Source organism: Moschus berezovskii, chromosome 18 (genome assembly GCF_049115385.1).
Source record: "Moschus berezovskii isolate FMDL1 chromosome 18, NW_MosBer_1.0, whole genome shotgun sequence".
Lineage (NCBI taxonomy): Eukaryota > Metazoa > Chordata > Mammalia > Artiodactyla > Moschidae > Moschus > Moschus berezovskii.
Window position 1 is genome coordinate 20,468,520 of NC_142477.1, and position 21,704 is coordinate 20,490,223.

The following is a 21,704-nucleotide window of genomic DNA, read 5'->3' on the forward strand; positions in this document are numbered from 1 at the left end:
AGATTCTTTATCACTGAGCCATCGGGGAAGCCCTACCAAGGAAGCTAAAGGATGTAAATAAATGGCCCAATGAAGAGATACTTAGGGTGAGGTTGCAAAGGTCCCAAACGAGATTCTCTCTCCCTGGAGTTTTGGTTATGACATCCTCTCAGCAAGCCTACCCAGGGCTGTCCAAAAGTCACCTCATCAAGATAACAAAGACACATTTATCATTCTCATCATTTAAGACCTTCCAAGGGTTTCAGGAGCTCCATGCCAGGAATGAGACAAAGACCAAATGTCTGTATTTTATTATCACGAAATCACATACATAATATCCTGCTGCTGCTGCTGCTGCTGAGTCGCTTCAGTCGTGTCCGACTCTGTGCGACCCCATAGACGGCAGCCACCGGGCTCCGCCGTCCCTGGGATTCTCCAGGCCACGTAATATCCTACCGGGTTCTAAATTAATACACCTTTGTTTGAGATTTTTCTGTCTTGTTAAGGATGATAAGAAATTCACAAGTAACTAACAGAATAAAGATGGGTCAAGTACAATGAGATACAAAGGAAGTGGCGATGGGTATTTGGAATAGAAAAATGGCATCAACTAGGGAGAGAAGTTTTCATTAAGGAGTTGCCATTTCAGATGGGTACTGAAGGCGGTGAGGATAATGAAGACTTCACCTGTAGGTGGAAAAAAGGGGCTAGAGAAGAGATCCTGTGGACAGAGGAAAATAAGGGGCAGATTTAGGGAGATTACATACCTAGCTTGTGTGATACAAAAGATATGGTAAAGAAAGGGAAAGAAGACAAGGAAATATTAAGGTATCACCTTTGGGTAAAGAGTTGAATTCTAGAATTTGCCATTCACTTTGCAGTTGGTAAACAGTAGAGACTCAGAGTGTTTCTGTTTTTATGGGCATGAGGAATATAACTGGACCTTGAGTAGATCCAGCAGCAGTATCTGTAATTGACTGGAGAAACATTAGGAAAGAGCAGGTCTATCACCAACAGGTCCCTGATAAATGCAAGCCCACTGACTAAGAGAACTTTGAGTTAAATTTCTCCTTGGCATATCAAGGTACTATGTTAATGTGTTTTTAAAAATCACTTCTGAAGATTTTTAGGGTGAAAACAGTAAGAATGTTGCAGAATGAGAATATAAATACTGCTTTAAACCTAGATTGACCTTCCAAAATGAACTTGAGCCCTGCTTTATTGTTTCAGATAAAAATGCATGATCAGTGTATGTGTTTCCCATTGTATGGTTTTGCTCAGCATTTCCTATGAGAAGTGAACAAGACATCTTTCTATAGCTCCTCTACAATTAGAAAATCCATGCTTCCCATTTTAATGACTGTATAAATTCTCATAGTAAAGGATCTGTAGTTTCCCACTGAACTGAATCAATCACTAGGTCTATTGTTAGCACATCTTAAAACCAGAAACAGGACTATATGTAATGTCCCCCCGGCCCCGACCTGCCAGAAACACACACACACACACATAAGATGAAAACCCTCGACATCCCGATGTTTGATAGACTTAAGAGTACCATTATTATGCTGTGTAAATTTATAGTCATATAGGGCTTCCCTGGTGACTCAGTTAAGAAGCCGCCTGTATTGCAGAAGACCTAGGTTCAAGCCCTGCATCAGGAAGATCCCCTGGAGAAGTAAATGGCAACCCACTCCAGTATTCTTGCCTAGGAAATCCCAAGGACAGAGGAGCCTGGCAGGCTACACTCCATGGGGTCCCAAGAGTCAGATATGACTTAGCAACTAAACCACCACCATTCTTCAATAAATACTATTAAAGTGCATATGTAGTTATAACGCAAGTGTCCACAGAAAGTTGGTATGTCTCCACCATAGAGCTGGTAACACATTTTTCTACTCTACCTACCTACCTCCCTATCCCCAACCCCTTTTAATTTATAGTTTATAACATTTGATTCTCGCTTTATTGTTTATACCATCAAATCTTGAGTTTATCTCCTTGTAAGCTTGTAAGCTTCAGCCCATGCGGTCGCAAAGAGTCGGACACGACTGAGTGACTGAACTGAACTGACTGAAGCTTGTAACACATTCTTTAATTATTTGACTTATTTAACTTATTTTTCTCCTCATAGAAGAAACTGAAAAGACCTTTAAACTTTCTGACTTCATGGCCAAGAGTATTTTTTCCAATGAAGAAAACATACACATGAAAAAAGAAACCTGGTAACAAGCTATTTTATAAATACGTGACTGTATTTTTCTTCATGTCCAGAAACTCTTGCTGTAGCAGAGGTCAGGGATATTCCTCGCAAACCCACACAGCTCATAGATCTAACAGCAGGTTTTCATTTGTACCGAAATGGGCAAGATGATGAAGGCACAGGCTCACTTTTGTATCGATAAAGGACATCAAACACAGTCATGAAGCACTAATGACATGGAAGCCTCGTCAATCACGAAAAGCAGGCGGTCAGAGTCTTCAGTCACTTCCCTCCCTTTAACATTTGGCAAAATTTAGTCTCGATGCTTTAATAACTCAGAAAGAAAAAATAAATATGAGAGGCTGCATTAAAATGTCAGGTGATGTACCATCACTCTTTAGACCCAGAAGGGAAGGGATGAAGTAAAGAGAGGGGACCGCAGATTTCCTGTATTCTTGGATTTTCCTTCCTTTCTGAGGGGCTCAGATATCTGTGTGTGTCTGTCGAAATGCCACCTCTACCTGAAGATTGAAGAGATGGTTGGTAGCTGCTGGCATGGTCCCTCGACACTATCAAAAGTTTCTATCGCACAAACAGAATTAGCTTGATTTCTGCTCTTTAGTCCTTTGTTGAAAACCTAAGTCGAATTTGATGATTTATAAGTGATCTAAAATGTTAAAGTAAAAGAAATATATATTCTAGCTTCCTAAGAAGAAACAGATTACAGGTTTTGACTTCAATGGCAAATAAATACACTTGAAAGCCAAGCAAGTTTCTCTCCTGCCGGGGAGTCAGACTATGAAAACAGTTCTTGTTTCTCTACAGTGGATGAACACATCACTCATAGAACATACCAGGAACTATTTTAAGAGACGTTTTCCATAATATGAAAGATGAGGGTTGAACCTAGTTCTGAGCAGGCAGAATAGATCTGCACTCACAATATCTTTATCACAAATACATGATAACTGAAACAACAAATCGCAGCCTATCTCTGTTTACATCAAAACCACGTAGATATGTGATATCCAAGTACTTGCTTTCTACGCGCTAATATCACCCATTGCCAAGACTCGAGCTGGCAGTCAATGGAGCATGCCATTTATAAGGAAGCCTAAAGTCTACAGCTGCAGAAATAACATGGAAATGTATCAGCCTATCCACCGTAAATATATTTTCAAAAAAAGTATCCTAGGAAATTGATTTTAATAGTATCTCCCAAGTCTTTCAACCAAAGTGACTTTGATAATTTTTGTCTTTTTTTGTCTTTTTTCAAAAATTTTTAACTGAGTTGGTGATGGACAGGGAGGCCTGGCGTGCTGTGATTCATGGGGTCGCAAAGAGTCGGACACGACTAAGCGACTGAACTGAACTGAAGTATTAGGCACGAGGAGCCAATATAGCATGTGCTCACAATTGTTAATATTTCGGTGAGTTACAATAAACTGTTTTTGCATGCTTGAAAAACTGTGAAGAAAATGTAAGGAATACTTATGGGAGGATCTCAATAATTGGGTGTTTTCATTTTACTTTTAAAACAACCTCTAGTATTCAACTCCAACAACACGGTGTGTGTGTGTGTGTGTGTGTGTGTGTATACATATATATAAAGTTCATTTCCATGCTCATTACATAAAAATAACTATGAGAAATATCAATCTATCAGTGTCAGCTGACATATATCCAATGAATTCACTGCAGAAGGAGGGGGAAAGACCAAAAAATTTCTAAAGTAATCAGTAAAGCTCAGTTTGAAAAGATTTGATTTTTTTTTTTTTTTGCTTGTTTGAAATTTTTTTGGTAGTTTGTGCTCTGTCATAAGCTGATTCCCAGACTAATGGCCTCCGAGCAGATTTGAAAGGAAACCTGAAGACTTCTTATTTTGCTGGGCTTCTGCTTCCTGGTCTTGCGACAGTCCCAATTCACTCTCAATTTGATCAAGCTCTGACTGGTCCAGGAGTTCAAAGTCATCGCCCTCCTCCGTGTCTGTATCCTCCCCCAGGCTGGGAGCAGCCTGAGATAGCGCTTGGTGCACTCCTGCTAACTGGTCTTTGACCGCCGCGGTCACCGCAGCCGTGATGACGTCCCCAGCCAGGTTGCTCATCAGGTGCAGGGTCTGGTCACTGCTCAGAGGAAGGGTGAGACCAGCTGCTGACTTCTTCTCTGTGTTCCGTCTGGGACCGCTGTCCAACTGCTCCTTTTTTCTCTTGAGCTCAGTGGGCAGGCCAAGGCTCAATTCATCTTCATCGTTTGTTCCTGTGCCATTTTCTAGTGATGGAAAATCTGAAAGGTCTCGAGAGAAAACTTCCTCACTAGGCCGGTCAAGATCTGTAAAATGCAGAATACAAGTTGAGGCTTAAGCACCATAATAATTTTTTTTTTAATGATTCAACTTTTAACTGATGAAGCTGTTGTTTAGTCTTTAAGTCACGTCCGACTCTTTGGCAAACTCATCAGGCTCCTCTGTCCATGGGATCTCCCAGGCAGTGGAAGTGAAAGTGAAAGGCGCTGACTTGTCCAACTCTTTGCAACCCCACGGACTGTATACAGTCCATGGAATTCTCCAGGCCAAAATACTGAAGTGAGTAGGGCAGCCTACTCCAGGGGAACCAGCCTACTCCAGAAGAACCCTCCAGGGGATCTTCCCAACCCAGGGATCCAACCCAGGCCTCACCGCATGGTCCATGGGGTCGCAAAGAGTTGGACAAGACTGAGCAACTTTCACTTAAGAATACCAGAGTGGACTGCTATTTCCTTGTCCAAGCGGGATCTTCCCGACCCAAGGATCAAATCCAGGTCTCCTGCATTGCAGGCAGATTCTTTACCATCTGAGCCACCAGGGAAGCCCCTGAGACAGGATGCTTAAGATCAAAGGGTTTGTTATCCTGGTCTTGCAGATGTTTACAGCTTGTAGAGCTTGAGAGGATTTCAGTGAGCCTCTTGTTCTAATACACTTTATAGATGAGGAAATTGAGATCCACAGAAATTATGCCACCTGTGCAAGGCCATATAGTAAGTTAATGACAAAGGCAAGGCTACACTTGGGCTTCCCAATTTCCCAACCTGTATTATTTCAACATCACACAGCCTTCTTCCTTCCTCTAGAAAAAGGAAGTGTGTTCTTGCCTGTAAAGACATGTGTAAAATAATTTATTCATAATCCTTCATTATAATTGCTTATATTTTCAGTATATGGTTAAAATGACTTGAAATAATCCAATGAGACTAGCAAAAGTTATTGCACAAGAGTTGTCTCAAATTTTATTTTAAATTGTACTTAACCTAATTATAAAAAAGAAGAAAGCTTTTTTTTTTTCTTAACTAACTTGGAAGAAGAATATGAGCAACCCTGGAGTAAGCTTTTGATTCAGGAAACCTGTCCCCTAAGGTTCAGTCCCTCTTAATGAGAGCTGGCCCTGGATGCATGGGATTAGCTCTTCTCTTCCTCTTTCCCACAGCTGTGGTCTTTCTTGGTGACTCAGATAGTAAAGAATCTGCCTGCCATGCAGGAGACCTGGGTTCGATCCTTGGGTTGGGAGGATCCCCTGGAGATGGGAATGCCTATCCACTCCAGTATTCTTGCCTGATTCCACGGGGTCACAAGGCGTTGGACACGACTGAGCGTGTGTGTGTCTCACCATTTCCCATTGCTGCTATAAATAATGCCACCAGATATTCCAGAATTTTCTTCATTGTCAATTATTTGTTTTCAAAATAAAGGCAGAATTGGACATTGACTGGCTTAGATGTTTTTCTCACACTCTTAAATAATAGATTTTTGAGATACAATTCATATCCTATAAAATTTACCCTTTTAAAGTGTACAGTTAAGTGGTCTTTGGTACATTCACAAGGCTGTACATATTAATTACCAGTCACCCACCAGTCCCTCTTCCCCCAGCCCCTGGCAGTCACTCATCTAATTTCCTTCCACATGGATTTGTCTGTTTTGGACATTTCATATAAATGGAGTCACATAATGCGTGGACTTGTGTGTTTGGCTTCCTGCCCTTCATGTTCAAGTTTTATCTATATTATAGCAAGCGTCAGTGTTTCTATAGCCCAGTGATATTCCATTGCATAGATGTAGCACACTTTATCCAGTCAGAAGCTGACACAGTTAAATACGTTTGCATGGACTCAAAATAACACTCAGCGCATCTACAGGGGTGAGCATACCGTCAGAAGTGTCTGTCTGTGGAGTGTATCCTTCTGAGAGGTTGAAGGTCCCATTGTCCGTCCAGGAGATCTCAGACACATCGGTGTCAGACACAGACAATTCTTTGGCAGCAGTGGTGAGGCTAATCTGTATTAATATAAATGCCGGTGACACATTTCAAACTTCTATGGGAGGTCTTTCTAAAAATCCAACTAACACCAAAAATGTCAGAATGGTAAGAACCAGATGAGTACTTTCCTTTTAATAGTTCAATCATCTTAGAGAAATAGGAGAAGTTGTATTAAGAAAATCATTCCAGTTTTGGTACAAGTAGATACATTGACAGGCAAACCACACAGGGACGAATTGAAAATTGAACAAAAAATACCTTAGGACAAAGAGCTGAAAAGTCTAATTCACTGTCATCCTTGTGACTTTTTTCTTTATCTGCTTCTGTTGAGAAAAAAATTTGGAAGCTTTCAGTTTCCTGGCCAGCTCAGACAGAGTGTATTTTATCCATTATATATCCTGATCCCACAATCCTCATATGATCCAATGCCTCCACAAAATTAAATGTTTGCACATAACGAGCTTCACACATTTGCAAGTGTTTGGTTTCTGAGGGAAACAGTCCATATCAGTGGCTCTCACATTGTGGCCCCTGGACCACAGCAGTAACAGCAGCACTGGGAATCTTTTAGAAATACAAATTCCCAGGCCCTTCCCCAGACCAACTCAATCAGATACTCTAAGGGAAGCCGTGTAATCTAAACTTTAAGACACTCTCGAGATACTTCTGGTGCTTGCTCTAGTTGAGAATCTATAAGGTCAGAGGCCCAGTTAAAATGTGAAAGAGGACTGTGCTGGCCTTCCCTCTATTTTCCTTTCCTTCCCCTCTTCCATGGCTCCCACTCTCTGCCTTATCTGTGTCATTTGTTATTTGCAAGCACCTATGGATGGCATCACCGACTTGATGGACATGAGTTTGAGTGAACTCCAGGAGTTGGTGATGGACAGGGAGGCCTGGCGTGCTGTGATTCATGGGGTCGCGGAGAGTCGGACACGACTGAGCGACTGAACTGAACTAAACCCCAAAAGAAAACAATGTAGAGAAAGTAAACAATAAATAGCAAATATAGACCTCCGAAGCCTTTTCTCTTTCTCCTGATAGTTTGGATTAAAAAGTCAGTTTATTGTATGTGTGAGAAAAGAATAATAAAAGCCTAAGTAGGAAAAAGCTATGTTACTTTGTTGGGGGTGGGATCTGCTTCTGAAATAATATGTAGTTAATGGCTAAAACACCCTAAAATGCATTCAAAGTGATTTCATAATAAAGAGCCAGCAATGCCTCATTTCAGGTGTGGAATCTAAAATCCAAATGTTACCTACCAGATCGCTCACGTTTCTTCTGGTTAATATATTCTCTGATTCCAAAATCTAGTTTCAGGAGAAATGACTTGATTTTGCTGTATATCTTTTGTCCAATATCATTACACTTGAACAGTGGACACAAAAACGCACACAGCACTGAAAGATAGGCAGGAAGAGGGGTTAGAGGAAATGACCCTGCTTTCTAACTACCTATTAGTATTGCACAAAATTATTTCCGTTCCTTTACTGACAAACTGGGGTTTTTTCCCTTGGAGAAATGCCTCTGTGAAATAAGTTCATAATTTCATTCTTCCCCTTGTAATGAAAACATTTTCTCCCATACACACACACACATACACACACCCACAGTCACTGTTCTCAAAGACTTGAAGTTAGATAACTCCATCCACTCAACCCTCTTACACTCAAAGTTCATACAAAGGTTACATAGTTCTCACACAACAGTCCTGGATGAAAATATCAACTCTACTTATTTGTTAAATGACATTTCTCCATAGAAAAGTTATCACTACCCATTAGCCTCTCATCAGTCATATTAGGATAACACCACCATCTCTGGGGGTTGCTGTGGAGAATAACTGAGATGAATACAGACCATCTGAATAATGCCTGGCCCGTATTTAGACACTCTTTCCCTGGTTCTCTTCTCCTTTCTCTCTTAAACAAGGCAGCTCAAGGGCTGAAACATTCCACATGAGTTCTACTTGGGAGAATGAATTTGAGCTCTGACCATCTGCCTTCCCTTGTGGCTCAGTTGGTAAAGAATCTGCCTGCAATGAGGATGACCTCGGTTCGATCCCTGGGTTGAGAAGATCCCCTGGAGAAGGGGAAGGCTACCCACTCTAGTATTCTGGCCTGGAGAATTCCATGAACTATACAGTCTATGGGGTTGCAAAGAGTCGGACTTGACTGAGCGACCTTCACTTCATCTGCCTTTTGTACTGGGCTTTAAGAATATGAAAAGAAAAGAAGATCAACACAGTATGCCCTAATCAACAGTATACCCTCATGTTTATTTCTTTGCAGTTGTTAGGACACATACCCATTTACCTTTTTGAAATAGGAGTTGTAAATTCAAATATCTTTAGAAGCTGAGGAGGTATATGTAAAATGTAAAGGCTGATGCAAGAAAAATAGGGAAATAAGAAGGTTAGTTTAGTGGAGAGTTGTTGCCCCATCTAAAAAGGTGGCAGGGCCAGAATGTCACATTTTTTCAGAAAAAGCATGAAGTCACAACTTCTTTACAGCACTTTGGAGTTATAGTTGATATACGATAAACTGCATTCATTTAAAGTGTACAGTTTGAAAAGTTTTGACACATGCATATAACTAAGAGATAATCACTATGACAAATAATGAACATAACTGCCAGCCTCTAAAGTTTCCTCCTGTTTCTCTTAGCCCTACCTCTCCTGCCTTTCCCCACTCCACTCACCTCATCCCCAGAGAATCATGTATGGGCGTCGTCACTAAAGATTACTGTGAGTTATATATATATGGAGTCATACAGTGTGTAGTCTGTTTTTTAACCTGGCTTCTCCCACTCACATAATTACTTTTATATTTATCCAGATTATTGCATATATCAATTTTTTAGTGTTGAGTAGTAATCCACTGTATGGATATATCACAATTTGTTTACCCACTTATCTGTTGATGGACATACGAATTATCTTCTGATTTCGGCTACTACAGATAAAGTGAAAGTTGCTCAGTCGTGTCCGACTCTTTGCAACCCCATGGACTATACAGTCCATGGAATGTTCCAGGCTAGAATACTGGAGTGAGTAGACTACAGATAAAGCCTCTATGAACATCTGTGGACAAGTCTTTGTGAAGGTGTATGCTTTCATTTCTCTTGGGTAAATAAATACCTTGCTTTGAAATGGCTGGGTCATAGAGTCGTGTTTTGAAAAACTGCCAAATTGTTATCCAGAGAGGCTGCGCCATTTTACCGATCCACCAAGAGTGCATGAGAACTCTAATTATTCCATATCCTGCCTAATACTTGATATAGTCAGTAGTTTAAATTTCCACCACTTTGGTGGGGGTGTAATGGTGTCTCATTGTGCTATTTTTTTTTTTAAGTAATTTTATTTATTTATTATTTTTGGCTGTGTTGGGTCTTCATTGCTGCGTGAGCTTCTCTCCAGTTGGGGCGAGCAGGGGCTCCTCTCTACTTGCTGTGCAAGGGCTTCTCATTGCTGTGGCGTCCCTTGTTGTCGAGCACAGCCTGCAGGGTGTGCGGGCTTCAGTAGCTGGAGCACGTGGGGCTCAGTAGCTGTAGCTCCCGGGCTCCAGAACACAGGCTCAATAGTTGTGGTGCATGGGCTCAGCTGCTCCAAGGCATGCGGCATCTTCCCAGACCAGGGATCAAATCCATGTTTCCTGCTTTTGGCAGGGGGATTCTTCACCACGAAGCCACCAGGGACACCCTCATTGTGCCTTTAATTACATTTGAGCTGCCAATCATGCACAATGGCAAAGGAATTAATGTGTTTTGGGGGGTGGAGCATATAACTTTATTGTTTTATTCACGTAACTTAAAATGAGTCGCTTACAACCTTGTTTTTTGACAGTGATTTGTACAATTGTGGAAAAGCAACATGTCTCTAGAAAAAGGAGAAACTTTGAAGAGCAGAAAACTAAATAGTCAACTTGCTTCATAATCAAGAACTCAGACCCACTCTTCTATGCTATAGAAGTTCTTATAGACCATTAAATAACATGTTATGTGTTGAATCAATTAGCTGAATGTTCTACATACTTACACAGTAGATAGCTGAGTATAACCCCAGGAATGTAACTTCCCAAGATGGTAAAAAAGGTGCACACGCTGCAGACCAGGAGACAAAACTAGAAGTAACAGAACGGGACAGTTACTCACTCGCTCATAACACCAAGACACTTCAGAGCACAGGATGCACACACAGTTATTGATCTATTTGTCATCTATCATGTTATGGCAAACGTTCTTCAAACAGTGTTCTCTGCACCTAGATCTATTGACTGCTGTGTTCAACGAGCCTTAATCCACTTTCACATTAAATAATAATCATTTTGAAGGTTCCAGAAGTTAATCGCTGGCACAGAGAACATCTCCCATTAATCATGCCTGTGGCTACATTACTAGATGCAAGAGACCTGAAGAGTAGTATGTGCCTGGAAACTTTTACTCATGTCCACTCTCTGAAAACAATGCAGCCCAGGAATGAAATCTGTAAGTTCAAACTACATCTGTAAGTCCATGGAAATCCACAAATCCAGCAAAACATGTTAGAGAAATTAGAGGTATTTACATAAACATAACAGTAATTTACCCAGCTGGTAAGCAATTGTGATTGTAGATTACCAGTAGATTGTAGGATAAATCTACTGGCCATTACTATCCTCCTTTCTAATCACCTGCTCCTCAAACCAACTCCACTCCTAGGTCACCTGGAAACCAATGACGAGTGAAACTAAATTCCTACGGCAAAATTCAGTTATTTTCTTTCTGTCAGTTGTGGCCAAAAGAATCTCGGTTGTTTTAGGAAATTAAAACATCAAGACAGAAAAATTGTCCCATAAAGTCTTCACTTCTTTCCCATACTCTATTCTTTAAACTATCTTATTCCTTTGCTTTAAATTATGGTACTAAATTTCACTGATAAGCCAAGAAAATTCATTAAGTGAATTTCAAAATAAGTCATGAGGACAGTATATATAATTCTGATCAATAACTGATAAAGAGAAACAGGAAGGGGGTCTAAAATTCAGATTAATTTTGATTTTTCATTCCTGGCACAGGGTTAACAAATTCACTAATCAAAAGGAAGACAGATGAAACTGTGGGAACAAAATTAAGAGCTGTTTCTCAAGTATCAGGGGTCCTTGAAGAATATGGAGCTCTATTTGCAAAATGGAAGGGGAAAGACCATAAACATTAAAAGTACAAATAAAAGCAGTACTATATACAGAATTCAGTTTTGCAAAGGGATTTCATATTATCCACTAAATCTGTATTAAGAGCATCATCATCTTAGGCTAACTGACTTGGGGCACATTAGTGTAACCCAATGCAAAAGTTTAAGTTCAGAATCTTCTGACAATGTGTTTAATCATCTCAGTAAAAAAAAGTAACAACAGCATGACTTACTCCACCCCCGCCACCATATTGGTATCTATTCTAAAAATTGCCTTCAGTGAGTAAAATGATTTATCCATATATAATGCTGTAATGTTAGTTTGCTCAAAATGTGTCCAAGTATAGTTCTACTCTTCATTGAAGGTTAGATTTCCTGTAAGAGAGGGATTTTAAATGAGGACATTCCTAGGTCCTTCCTTCCAATGACAGGTGGACGTTCAACAAAACCTGACTACAGCCCTGGAAGGGGAGGGTCTACTGACGGCTCTGGACCTCACCCGTGGTGTCAGGATACAGCGGGAACTACTTCTACACATAGAACCACTACAGTGTGCATTTCTCCATGCAGCCCCTTCAAACCACTCTTGACTCTGCTCCTCATGGGTTTCCATCTTCATTGGAAAAATACTCATTCCATTCATACGATCACTATGGATGTTTCTGCCAAAGGTTTCCTTTCTTAAGTAAATCATACAAGAATCTTCACTTTTTAGACTGAAAGTGAGTTTCAGTTACCTCCAAAAGCATCCTCAAAGGGCTCTGTGTTCATTCTATCTCCCTGTGACTTGAGAACCAGTCTAGATGAACATAAACTGAAATTCTTTAATTAATTAATTAATTAAATGATAATTGCTTTACAATGTCGTGTTGGTTTCTGCCATACATTAACGTGAATCAGCCATAGGTATACATATGTCCCCTCCCTCTTGAACGTTCCTCCCACCTCCTGTCCCATTCCACCCCTCTAGCTTGTCACAGAGCCCCTAACACATTTTTATCTTTGGTCTGACTGAGTGAGAAGGCAAATCATCATTCATTTTATTTTAGCTAATAAGCTACACAGATATTGATAAAATAGAAATCCAATTCCAACTAAATTATAAGGTTGAGGACTTTCTAGTGCTAACACACTAACATTTCCAGACCTTGCTAATATCAGTTTTAATGGCACAGTTCCTAGTATGTTACATTCAGAGTTGGAGAACTCTTACAAGCTGATGAAATAGGTTAATTCATTTGTTTCCAAGTTTATTGCACATCTTAAAGCACACACATCATTCTCCTTCCCTGGAAAACTTGCCTTGCCAGGGCTCTGCTGTTTAAACACAGACATTTCTTGAAGAAATATGCTGAAATTCATCCATGACTCTGCAAGACAGTGGCTGAACCCGGGTCTTTCATCCGCTTTAGAATTGATAACTTCCCAGCTAAAGAGAGAAAAGAAAACAAAACTTTTAACTGAACTTTGGGTAATTTACTCACTGCTTCAGCAGTGAAGCTTCAGTCACTGCTTCAGCAGATATTCACTGAGCATCTTCTAATGACTATACTCTCTGGAAAAGCCACATAAATTCAGAGATGAACAAGTCAGATATCTGTCCAAGGAAGTTCATAGGCCAAGGCCAGCACGGAACTCCATGATTATCTGGTCACAACAAAGGAAAAGCATAGAGTGGAGGCTCTGGGGCATCTTTGAAGATGTCACTTTTACAGTACGATCTGGATTTGCACTATTTCCTATAAGGGCTAGGAAGGGTTCCAGACAAAACAGTGTACAGCGTGTGCAAGAGGCCCTGGTGTGAGATGGAGCTGAAGCACCATTGAGCTGGTGTGGCTACAGCAGAGGGAAGCAGAGAATAACACTGCAGGGAGCTGGGATGATAGGAAGAGACCTTGTGAGATTCTTAGTAATGTTTGAAACCTTAAGGATACAGAAGCCACAGCACCTTGAAAGAAACCTTGGCATAAACCTTATCATCCTCAGCATCAACACCAATATTGCATTTTCAGAACACTCTTGATCCTTGCACAACGCTTCACTGAATCCATGTATGTACAATTTATTGTTGGCCCTTCATGTTGGTCGTTCCCCTGCATCCAAGGATTTAGCCCAGGAGGGAGACATGCAGACACTGGGCATTTCTTACAAAGCCATTAAGTTCAAATGCCATTCTTAAAATCCTACCTTATCACATAAATATATCAAACAAGATCTACCAAGGGCCCCCAAATTCAATCATTTCATAGATAATTTTAAACAAATGTGTCCAGTAGAGGACACACTGTTAGTGAAATGTCCTCTGAACTGTGACTGCAAGGGTGCCAGAGTGAGACTGATCTCTAGATTGGACTCCAGTAGCCCTGGTGGCTCAGACGGTAAAGAGTCTGCCTGCAGGGCAGGAGACCCAGGTTCGATCCCTAGGTGGGGAAGATCCCCTGGAGAAGGGAATGGCAACCCATTCCAGTATTCTTGCCTGGAGGATTACATTCCATGGGTCGCAGAGAGTCGGACGCGACGAGCGACTAACACTTCCATGCCCTTTCCCTTTCAGTTCAGCCGTTCAGTCGCATCTGACTCTGCGACGGAGCACGCCAGGCCTCCCTGTCCACCACCAACTCCTGGAGCTCGCTCAAACTCACGTCCATCGAGTCTGTGATGCCATCCAACCCTCTCATCCCCTGTCGTCCCCTTCTCCTCCTGCCTTCAACTCAGCCCCACAACAAATCAAAGCCACTTTGGCCCTTAGATGCTCAACTATCCAGAAACTGTTTCATTTTAATAAATTTTCAAATCAACACCATGACAACTATAAGCAATACAATTTCCCTTTTTAGTATAAATTTTAAGCTAATTTAAGTGAGTTCAACAGCATTAAAAAAGCAAAAAAAAGAAGAAAAAATCTTGTCCTTCCTCTTTGCTCTCAATCAAAACTCTGCAGACAGTCACTGAGCCTCCAGTGTTCAGGCTGATGCTACTCCATGAGGTAGACATCTGCCAAATGACTTCCCAACTATTGTAAAAAATGAACTTTGGGGACATTCAGCTATCAGTTTGTGTATTCATGAACTCTACCCACTCGTGACTCACTGAGCAAGCCTGTTGACACTGGTGACCAAATCGAGTACTAGGTCTGCATATCCTCTGAATGATTCCAGACCTATTAAAAGAAACAGTAAGTGCATGGCTAGGAGGTCACCATCTGTAACAAAACCTTGCCAGTGTACCAACTTAATGGGAAACGATTTTGTACAGGGGAGTAAAAACTGAACTGGCTACTAACCTATGGCTTCCATTCTACAACAAACTGGCTTGTTAACAAATTGCCAAGGGTAGGCTCCTCTGCATTTGGCTCAGTGCATGACATACTGGGTTGGCCAAAAAGTTCATTTGGGCTAACATCTTATGGAAAAACCTAATAAATAAATGGCCAACCTAATAAATAAAGATGTAATTTCTACTCTCTAGGCATAGTAGGTAGTATATGAGCATTTGGTTAAACTGACTGGCAAATATAATTCTAAAAAAAAAAACTATGAAAAAACATAATGGAACTAATTTGATTATTATTATTTTAATGATTACAATGGAATGAGTGAACATTTTGTATTTTGAAGCAGATTTAAGATATACTTCCATTAGGATAATGAACAAATAAAGTGAGCTGTGTTCAGAAATGAAAGACGGAATGGAAATGAAGGAACACAGGTTCCATGTTTGTACATGAACCTCGGGATCGTAATACTGAGGGGAAAAAAATCACAGAAGAATACACACAGCATAATTTCACTTTTATAAAGCTCAAAATCACATTAAGCTAACGGTTCTTTAAGCAAGGAAACGTTAAAAACAGAAAAAAACAAAATTCAGGAGAGCACTTACCGCAGATGAGAGTTTGTAAAGAATAAGACTTAAGATGGCAATTCTTGAATATCCTTATGTTATATATCTTAAGTGCTGGATACACAAGAACGATGCATCGATATTACTGTTCTTAAAGCTATATACATGTACACATGCACGCCCTTGATTTAAAACTTCTTGATTATTGTCGCTTTTCAGTCGCTCAGTCGTGTCCGACACTTTGCCACCCCATGGACTGCAGCATGGCCAGGCTTCCCTGTCCTTCTCCATCTCCTGGAGCTTGCTCAAACTCATGTCCATAGAGTCAGTGATGCCAACCAACCGTCTCATCCTCTGTCGTCCCCTTCTCCTCCTGCCTTCAATATTTCCCAGCATCAGGGGCTTTTCTAGTGAGTCGGCTCTTCACATCAGGTAGCCAAAGGATTGGAGCTTCAACTTCACCATCAGTACTTCTAATGAATATCCACGACTGATCTCCTTTAGGATTGATTGGTTTGATCTCCTTGCAGTCCAAGGGACTCTCAAAAGAGTCTTCGACAACACCACAGTTCAAAAGCATCAGTTCTTCAGTGTTCAGCCTTCTTTATGGTCCGAATCTCATATCCATACATGACTACCGGAAAAAGCATAGCTTTGACTATATGGACCTTTGTTGGCAAAGTAATGTCTGTTTTTTAATACGCTGTCTAGATTTGTCATAGCTTTTCTTCCAAGGAGCAAGCATCTTTTAATTTTGTGGTTGCAGTCACCATTTGCGTGATTTTTGATGCTTAAATGTATAATCATTCTTTTAATTAAATAAGTAACATTCTTACATGAGTATATCCCACTTCACATCTTATAGTCAAAATACAAATGTTACCTCCTATAACAGTACTTTGGGACAATAAATCCCACTGGTTACTTATCTTTATTTTTAATAAAATCCCCTTAGAGAGTTCGGTCATGGGCTAGTGGTTAGGACTCTAGTGCTTTCATTGTCATGGCCAGGATTCAATCTCTATTTGGGGAACTAAATACTTGAGGCTTACCAAAAAATCTTTTTAAATGCCTTATCTTTACTTTTCTCCTTTGTTTTTACGCTTCTCTTCTTTTCACAGCTACTTGTAAAGCCTCCTCAGACAGCCATTTTGTTTTTTGCATTTCTTTTCCATGGGGATGGTCTTGGTCCCTGTCTCCTATACAGTGTCACAAACCTCCAGCCATAGTTCATCAGGCACTCTGTCTATCAGATCTAGTCCCTTAAATCTATTTCTCACTTCCACTGTATAATCATAAGGGATTTTATTTAGGTCATACCTGAATGGTCTAGTGGTTTTCCCTACTTTCTTCAATTTAAGTCCGAATTGAGGAACTAAAGAACCTCTTGATTAAAGTGAAAGAGGAGAGTGAAAAAGTTGGCTTAAAGCTCAACATTCAGAAAACTAAGATCATGGCATCTGGTCCCATCACTTCATGGGAAATAGATGGAAAAACAGTGGAAGCAGTGTCAGACTTTATTTTGGGGGGGCTCCAATATCACTGCAGATGGTGATTGTAGCCATGAAATTAAAAGACGCTTACTCCTTGGAAGGAAAGTTATGACCAACCTAGATAGCATATTCAAAAGCAGAGACATTACTTTGCCAACAAAGGTCCGTCTAGCCAAGGCTATGGTTTTTCCCATGGTCATGTATGAATGTGAGAGTTGGACTGTGAAGAAAGCTGAGCTCCAAAGAATTGATGCCTTTGAACTGTGGTGTTGGAAAAGACTCTTGAGAGTCCCTTGGACTGCATGGAGATCCAACCAGTCCATTCTAAAGGAGATCAGTCCTGGGTGTTCATGGGAAGAACTGATGCTAAAGCTGAAACTCCAATACTTTGGCCACCTTATGCGAAGAGTTAACTCATTGGAAAAGACTCTGATGCTGGGAGGGATTGGGGGCAGGAGGAGAAGGGAACAACAGAGGATGAGATGGCTGGATGGCATCACCGACTCAATGGACATGAGTTTAAGTGAACTCCAGGAGTTGGTGATGGACAGGGAGGCCTGGCGTGCTGCGATTCATGGGGTCACAAAGAGTCAGACACAACTGAACTGAACTATTCTAATGATACCTGCATTACTGTAAAAATCACAAACAGAAATGATTGTGTAAATCATGAAAATATCATCTAACCAAATGGGTTTTGGAAAGAGTATAAATGAGATAAAAATAACTGTATAGATTGTCCTGAATAAAATTTAATGGAAATATGATTTAAGAATAAAATCGGAATTCAAGGGCCAAGAAGAGATGTCACTCTACATGTACACTCTAAATAAAAGATGCACCTGGCAGAGTTACTTTCTGGGAATTTCATAATACTTTCCAATTGTCCAGTGGCTAATCCTGAGGACCAGTGGGCCATACATTTCCATTGTCTTCCATTATATATAGTCTACCAGTAACTGACATCATCACAGTTCTATTTAGGTAATTCAGTTACATAATATATTTGAATAATACAGTTATATAATTTAGAATGAGATGGGACAATTGATGGAAACTTTTCAAATTCCCTTCTTTTATAAGTGGGGAAAGGGAGATCCCTATTTTCTCAGCTAGTTCAGGGCAGAGCCTGATTTCCAATACAGTTCTCTTCCCTTTAAAACACGTGCCCTCTTCAGGGAAGAATCCGTTCAATGACATCTTGGAAGAGACCATGTATTGTAATTTAGAACAAAAAGGAACATAAGCTGATCAACCTCACTCCTTTAGAGTCAGGGGAAATGAGTTGTGACCAAGACCAACCGGGTATCATTAGGACCTACTCTTTACAGAAAGAAAAGAGTACTTCCTGTTCAGAATCCAAATATTCATCAGAACGTAAGATTCATGCTTGATGGGTGGTTGACAAGTTAATACAGGTTACAGATGCACCTACGTTCACACATGCGTGGGTGCACACAGGCTCTGAGTCGCTCCATAAAGAAACTCTAGGCTTTCCTAGAGAGCCTCGTCTGGAAAACGCATAACCAGAGAAAGGATCTCCTGTGAATACTGGACGATGCTAGGGAGACAGATCTTTTACATGGCATGTGGCTTTCTTCCCACCATCCCTGGCGCTGATCAACGGGCAATGAAAGTCCCAACCAAGAGAAATGGAGGCTGAAAAATAGTGTGAATCTTGGCCAAGTTTTTTTTTTAATTGTTAAATTTTTTTAAACTCTAGTTTGTATTTGGGAATCGCTGATTCACAATGTTCTGATAGTTGTTAATCAGCGACTCAGCCAACCACATACACGTATCCATTTTCCCTCAAACTCCTCTCCCTTCCAGACTGCCACATAACACTGAGCAGAGTTCCCTGTGCTCCACAGTAGGTCCCTGTTGGTGATCCATTTACAATATAGCAGCATGTACATATCCATCCCAAACTCCCTAACTACTCCTTACCTCCATCCTTCCCCCCAGGAATCATAAGTCTGTGAGTCTGCTTCTGTTTTGTAAGTTCATTTGTATCATTTCTTTTTAGATTCCACATATAAGGGATGCCATATGATATTTCCGCTTCTCGGTCTGACTCACCAAGCTCTTCACCAAAGAGTGTTAAGTGTTCTATGACTGATGTTCATTCAAGAGAAAAAAAAATAGATACCAATGGCTTCAGCATTAATATTCCAGGGCTAAGGATTTTTCCCCCACAGTTTCAGAGAGAACATTTACTTCTTTTGTTCGTCTACCTTTTTTTCTTTCCTTCTTTCCTCCCTACCTTCACTTGCTTCCTTCCCCCACTAATTTTCTCTCTCCCTCCTGCCTCCAGCGAGGAGTGAACCTTCGGCACACTCCTGCCAGGAGACAAGGACCATGTAAGAGTCCCTCCATCATGACCATCAATCCCAGGTTCCCAGATTCTCCTAGAATCCAGGTCACATGGTTCCCGGAGAAGTCATACCTCCCAGCCTTCCCATCTGTCACTTGGGCTCTGCCCAAGAGTCTGCAGCTGTGCAGAGCTTTCCAAAACATCCGTTTAGTTACATTCTCCTTTTTTAAAAAAATGATTTATTCTTAACTGAAGGATAATTACAGTACTGAGATGGTTTCTGCCATACATCAACATGGATCAGCCACATGTTTACATATGTCCCCTTCCTCTTTGGCCTCCCTCCCACCCCCATCCTGCCCCTCTAGATTGTCACGGAGCCCCGGTTTGAGTTCCAGAGTCACATAACAAATTACAGTCTCCTTTTTAAGATAAACTAAAGGGACAGATTTTTGACAATGAACATGCTCAAGATAAGCAGCTGCTTACTGAAGAACCAACATGGTGCCACCAGCCTGAGAAGTTCTAAGGGAAATGGCTCCTGAGACAAGCAGCCTCACTTTGTCCCAGAAGGGAGCTCTGGGTTCCCGGGAGAAGTTGAAGCCAACATCCCTTCCTTCTGCTTCCATATCTGTGTGTGTGTGTGTGTGTGTGTGTGTGTGTGTGTATGCTCACACCATGCGCTCAGTCATGTCCAACTCTTTTCAACCCCATGGACTGCGGCCTGCCAGGCTCCTCTGTCCATGGAACTGAAAAAATGAAAACTAAGTGACAATGAATGTCTCTCAGTCGTTGCGGGGAGCGGCCCTGAATAAGGGAAACATAGCTCTGGGAGCTGCCTTGTGAATTCAAGGGTCTGTGCACAGACATAGCTCTCTGTCCCGCCACCCCTTGGAATTTAGGTAGTTAAAATAGTTAATCTTTAAGAAGCACCCTTTTGCCTTGAATGCACAAATGACACATATAGGATTTATTATGACTGCCCAGAGGAAAAACAGACCATCTTGGTATGACTCAAGATAACATGTGGCGCCTTGGGATTGATGTACTCTAGACATTATCTCTTATGAGAAAACACCTGTAGCAGTAGAAAGTTTCTTGTAGGATAAGTATAAATATGCCTGTGAGAAATAAAGTGGTATCGCTTGCTTGTCTCTTTGCAGCAGCGATCCTCTCAACCCCATCTGTTGTCTGTTTTTTTTTCTTAGCCGTCGTAGCCATGCTCCGTGCCCAATTAGCTGTTGCCGGTGGGCCCGGCAAGTCGTGTCTGACTCTTTGAGACCCCATGGACTACACAGTCCATGGAATTCTCCAGGCCAGAATACTGGAGTGGGTAGCCTTTCCCTTCTCCAGGGGATCTTCCCAACCCAGGGATCAAACCCAGGTCTCCCGCATTGCAGGTAGATTCTTTACCAACTGGGCTATCAAGCAATTATTAGAATACACTTAAGTGTGTTAGTCACTTAGTCGTGCCCGACTCTTTGCGACCCCATGGACTGCAGCCCACCAGGCTCCTTCTGTCCATGAGATTTTCCAGGCAAAGATACTGGAGTGGGTTGCCATTTCCTTCTCCAGGGGATCTTCCCAACCCAGGGATCGAACCCAGGTCTTCTGTACTGCAGGCAGATTCTTTACCGACTGAGCTACAAGGGAATAAACATTCAGTCAGTTCAGTTCAGTTGCTCAGTCGTGTCCGACTCTTTGCGACCCCATGAATCACAGCACGCCAGGCCTCCCTATCCATCACCAACTCCCAGAGCTCACTCAAACACATGTCCATCGAGTCGGTGATGCCATCCAGCCATCTCATTCTCTGTCGTCCCCGTCTCCTCCCACCCCCAATCCCTCCCAGCATCAGACTCTTCTCCAGTGAGTCAACTCGTCGCATGAGGTGGCCAAAGTATTGCAGTTTCAGCTTTAGCTTCAGTCCTTCCAATGAACACCCAGGATTGATCTCCTTTAGAATGGACTGCTTGGATCTCCTTGCAGTCCAAGGGACTCTCAAGAGTCTTCTCCAACACCACAGTTCAAAAGCATCAATTCTTCGGTGGTCAGCTTTCTTCACAGTCCAACTCTCACATCCATACATGACCACGGGAAAAACCATAGCCTTGACTAGACGGACCTTGGTTGGCAAAGTAAAGTCTCTGCTTTTTAATATGCTATCTAGGTTGGTCATAACTTTCCTTCCAAGGAGTAAGCGTCTTTTAATTTCCTGGCTGCAATCAGCATCTGCAGTGATTTTGGAGCCCAAAAAAATAAAGTCTGACACTGTTTCCACTGTTTCCCCACATGTGGCCAAAGTAATCTCTTTAGGCAGTTCCTACGTGGAAAGGTGTGTGAACTCCAGAGCACTGTTTAAACAGTGGCCATGGCCTTACTCCAGAAACTCTGGTAGAGCAGGCCTGGGGTGACT

At 41.4% G+C, this 21,704-nt stretch overlaps 1 protein-coding gene across 2 annotated transcripts in view; it reads right to left on the reverse strand.

Moving 5' to 3' along the window:
• Positions 1 to 2,213: 2,213 nt before the first annotated feature.
• RETREG1 (reticulophagy regulator 1) overlaps positions 2,214 to 21,704 on the reverse strand; it is a 168,552-nt gene continuing 149,061 nt past the window's right edge. For both annotated transcript variants that reach the window (XM_055422244.2, XM_088827638.1), the window contains 6 exons: positions 12,941 to 13,067; positions 10,505 to 10,589; positions 7,731 to 7,868; positions 6,730 to 6,794; positions 6,362 to 6,488; positions 2,214 to 4,510 (listed from right to left, as the gene is read on the reverse strand). In XM_055422244.2, coding sequence (XP_055278219.2) covers positions 4,017 to 4,510; positions 6,362 to 6,488; positions 6,730 to 6,794; positions 7,731 to 7,868; positions 10,505 to 10,589; positions 12,941 to 13,067 — 1,036 coding nt within the window. In that variant the 3' untranslated portion in view covers positions 2,214 to 4,016. The remainder of the gene's footprint in view (positions 4,511 to 6,361; positions 6,489 to 6,729; positions 6,795 to 7,730; positions 7,869 to 10,504; positions 10,590 to 12,940; positions 13,068 to 21,704) is intronic.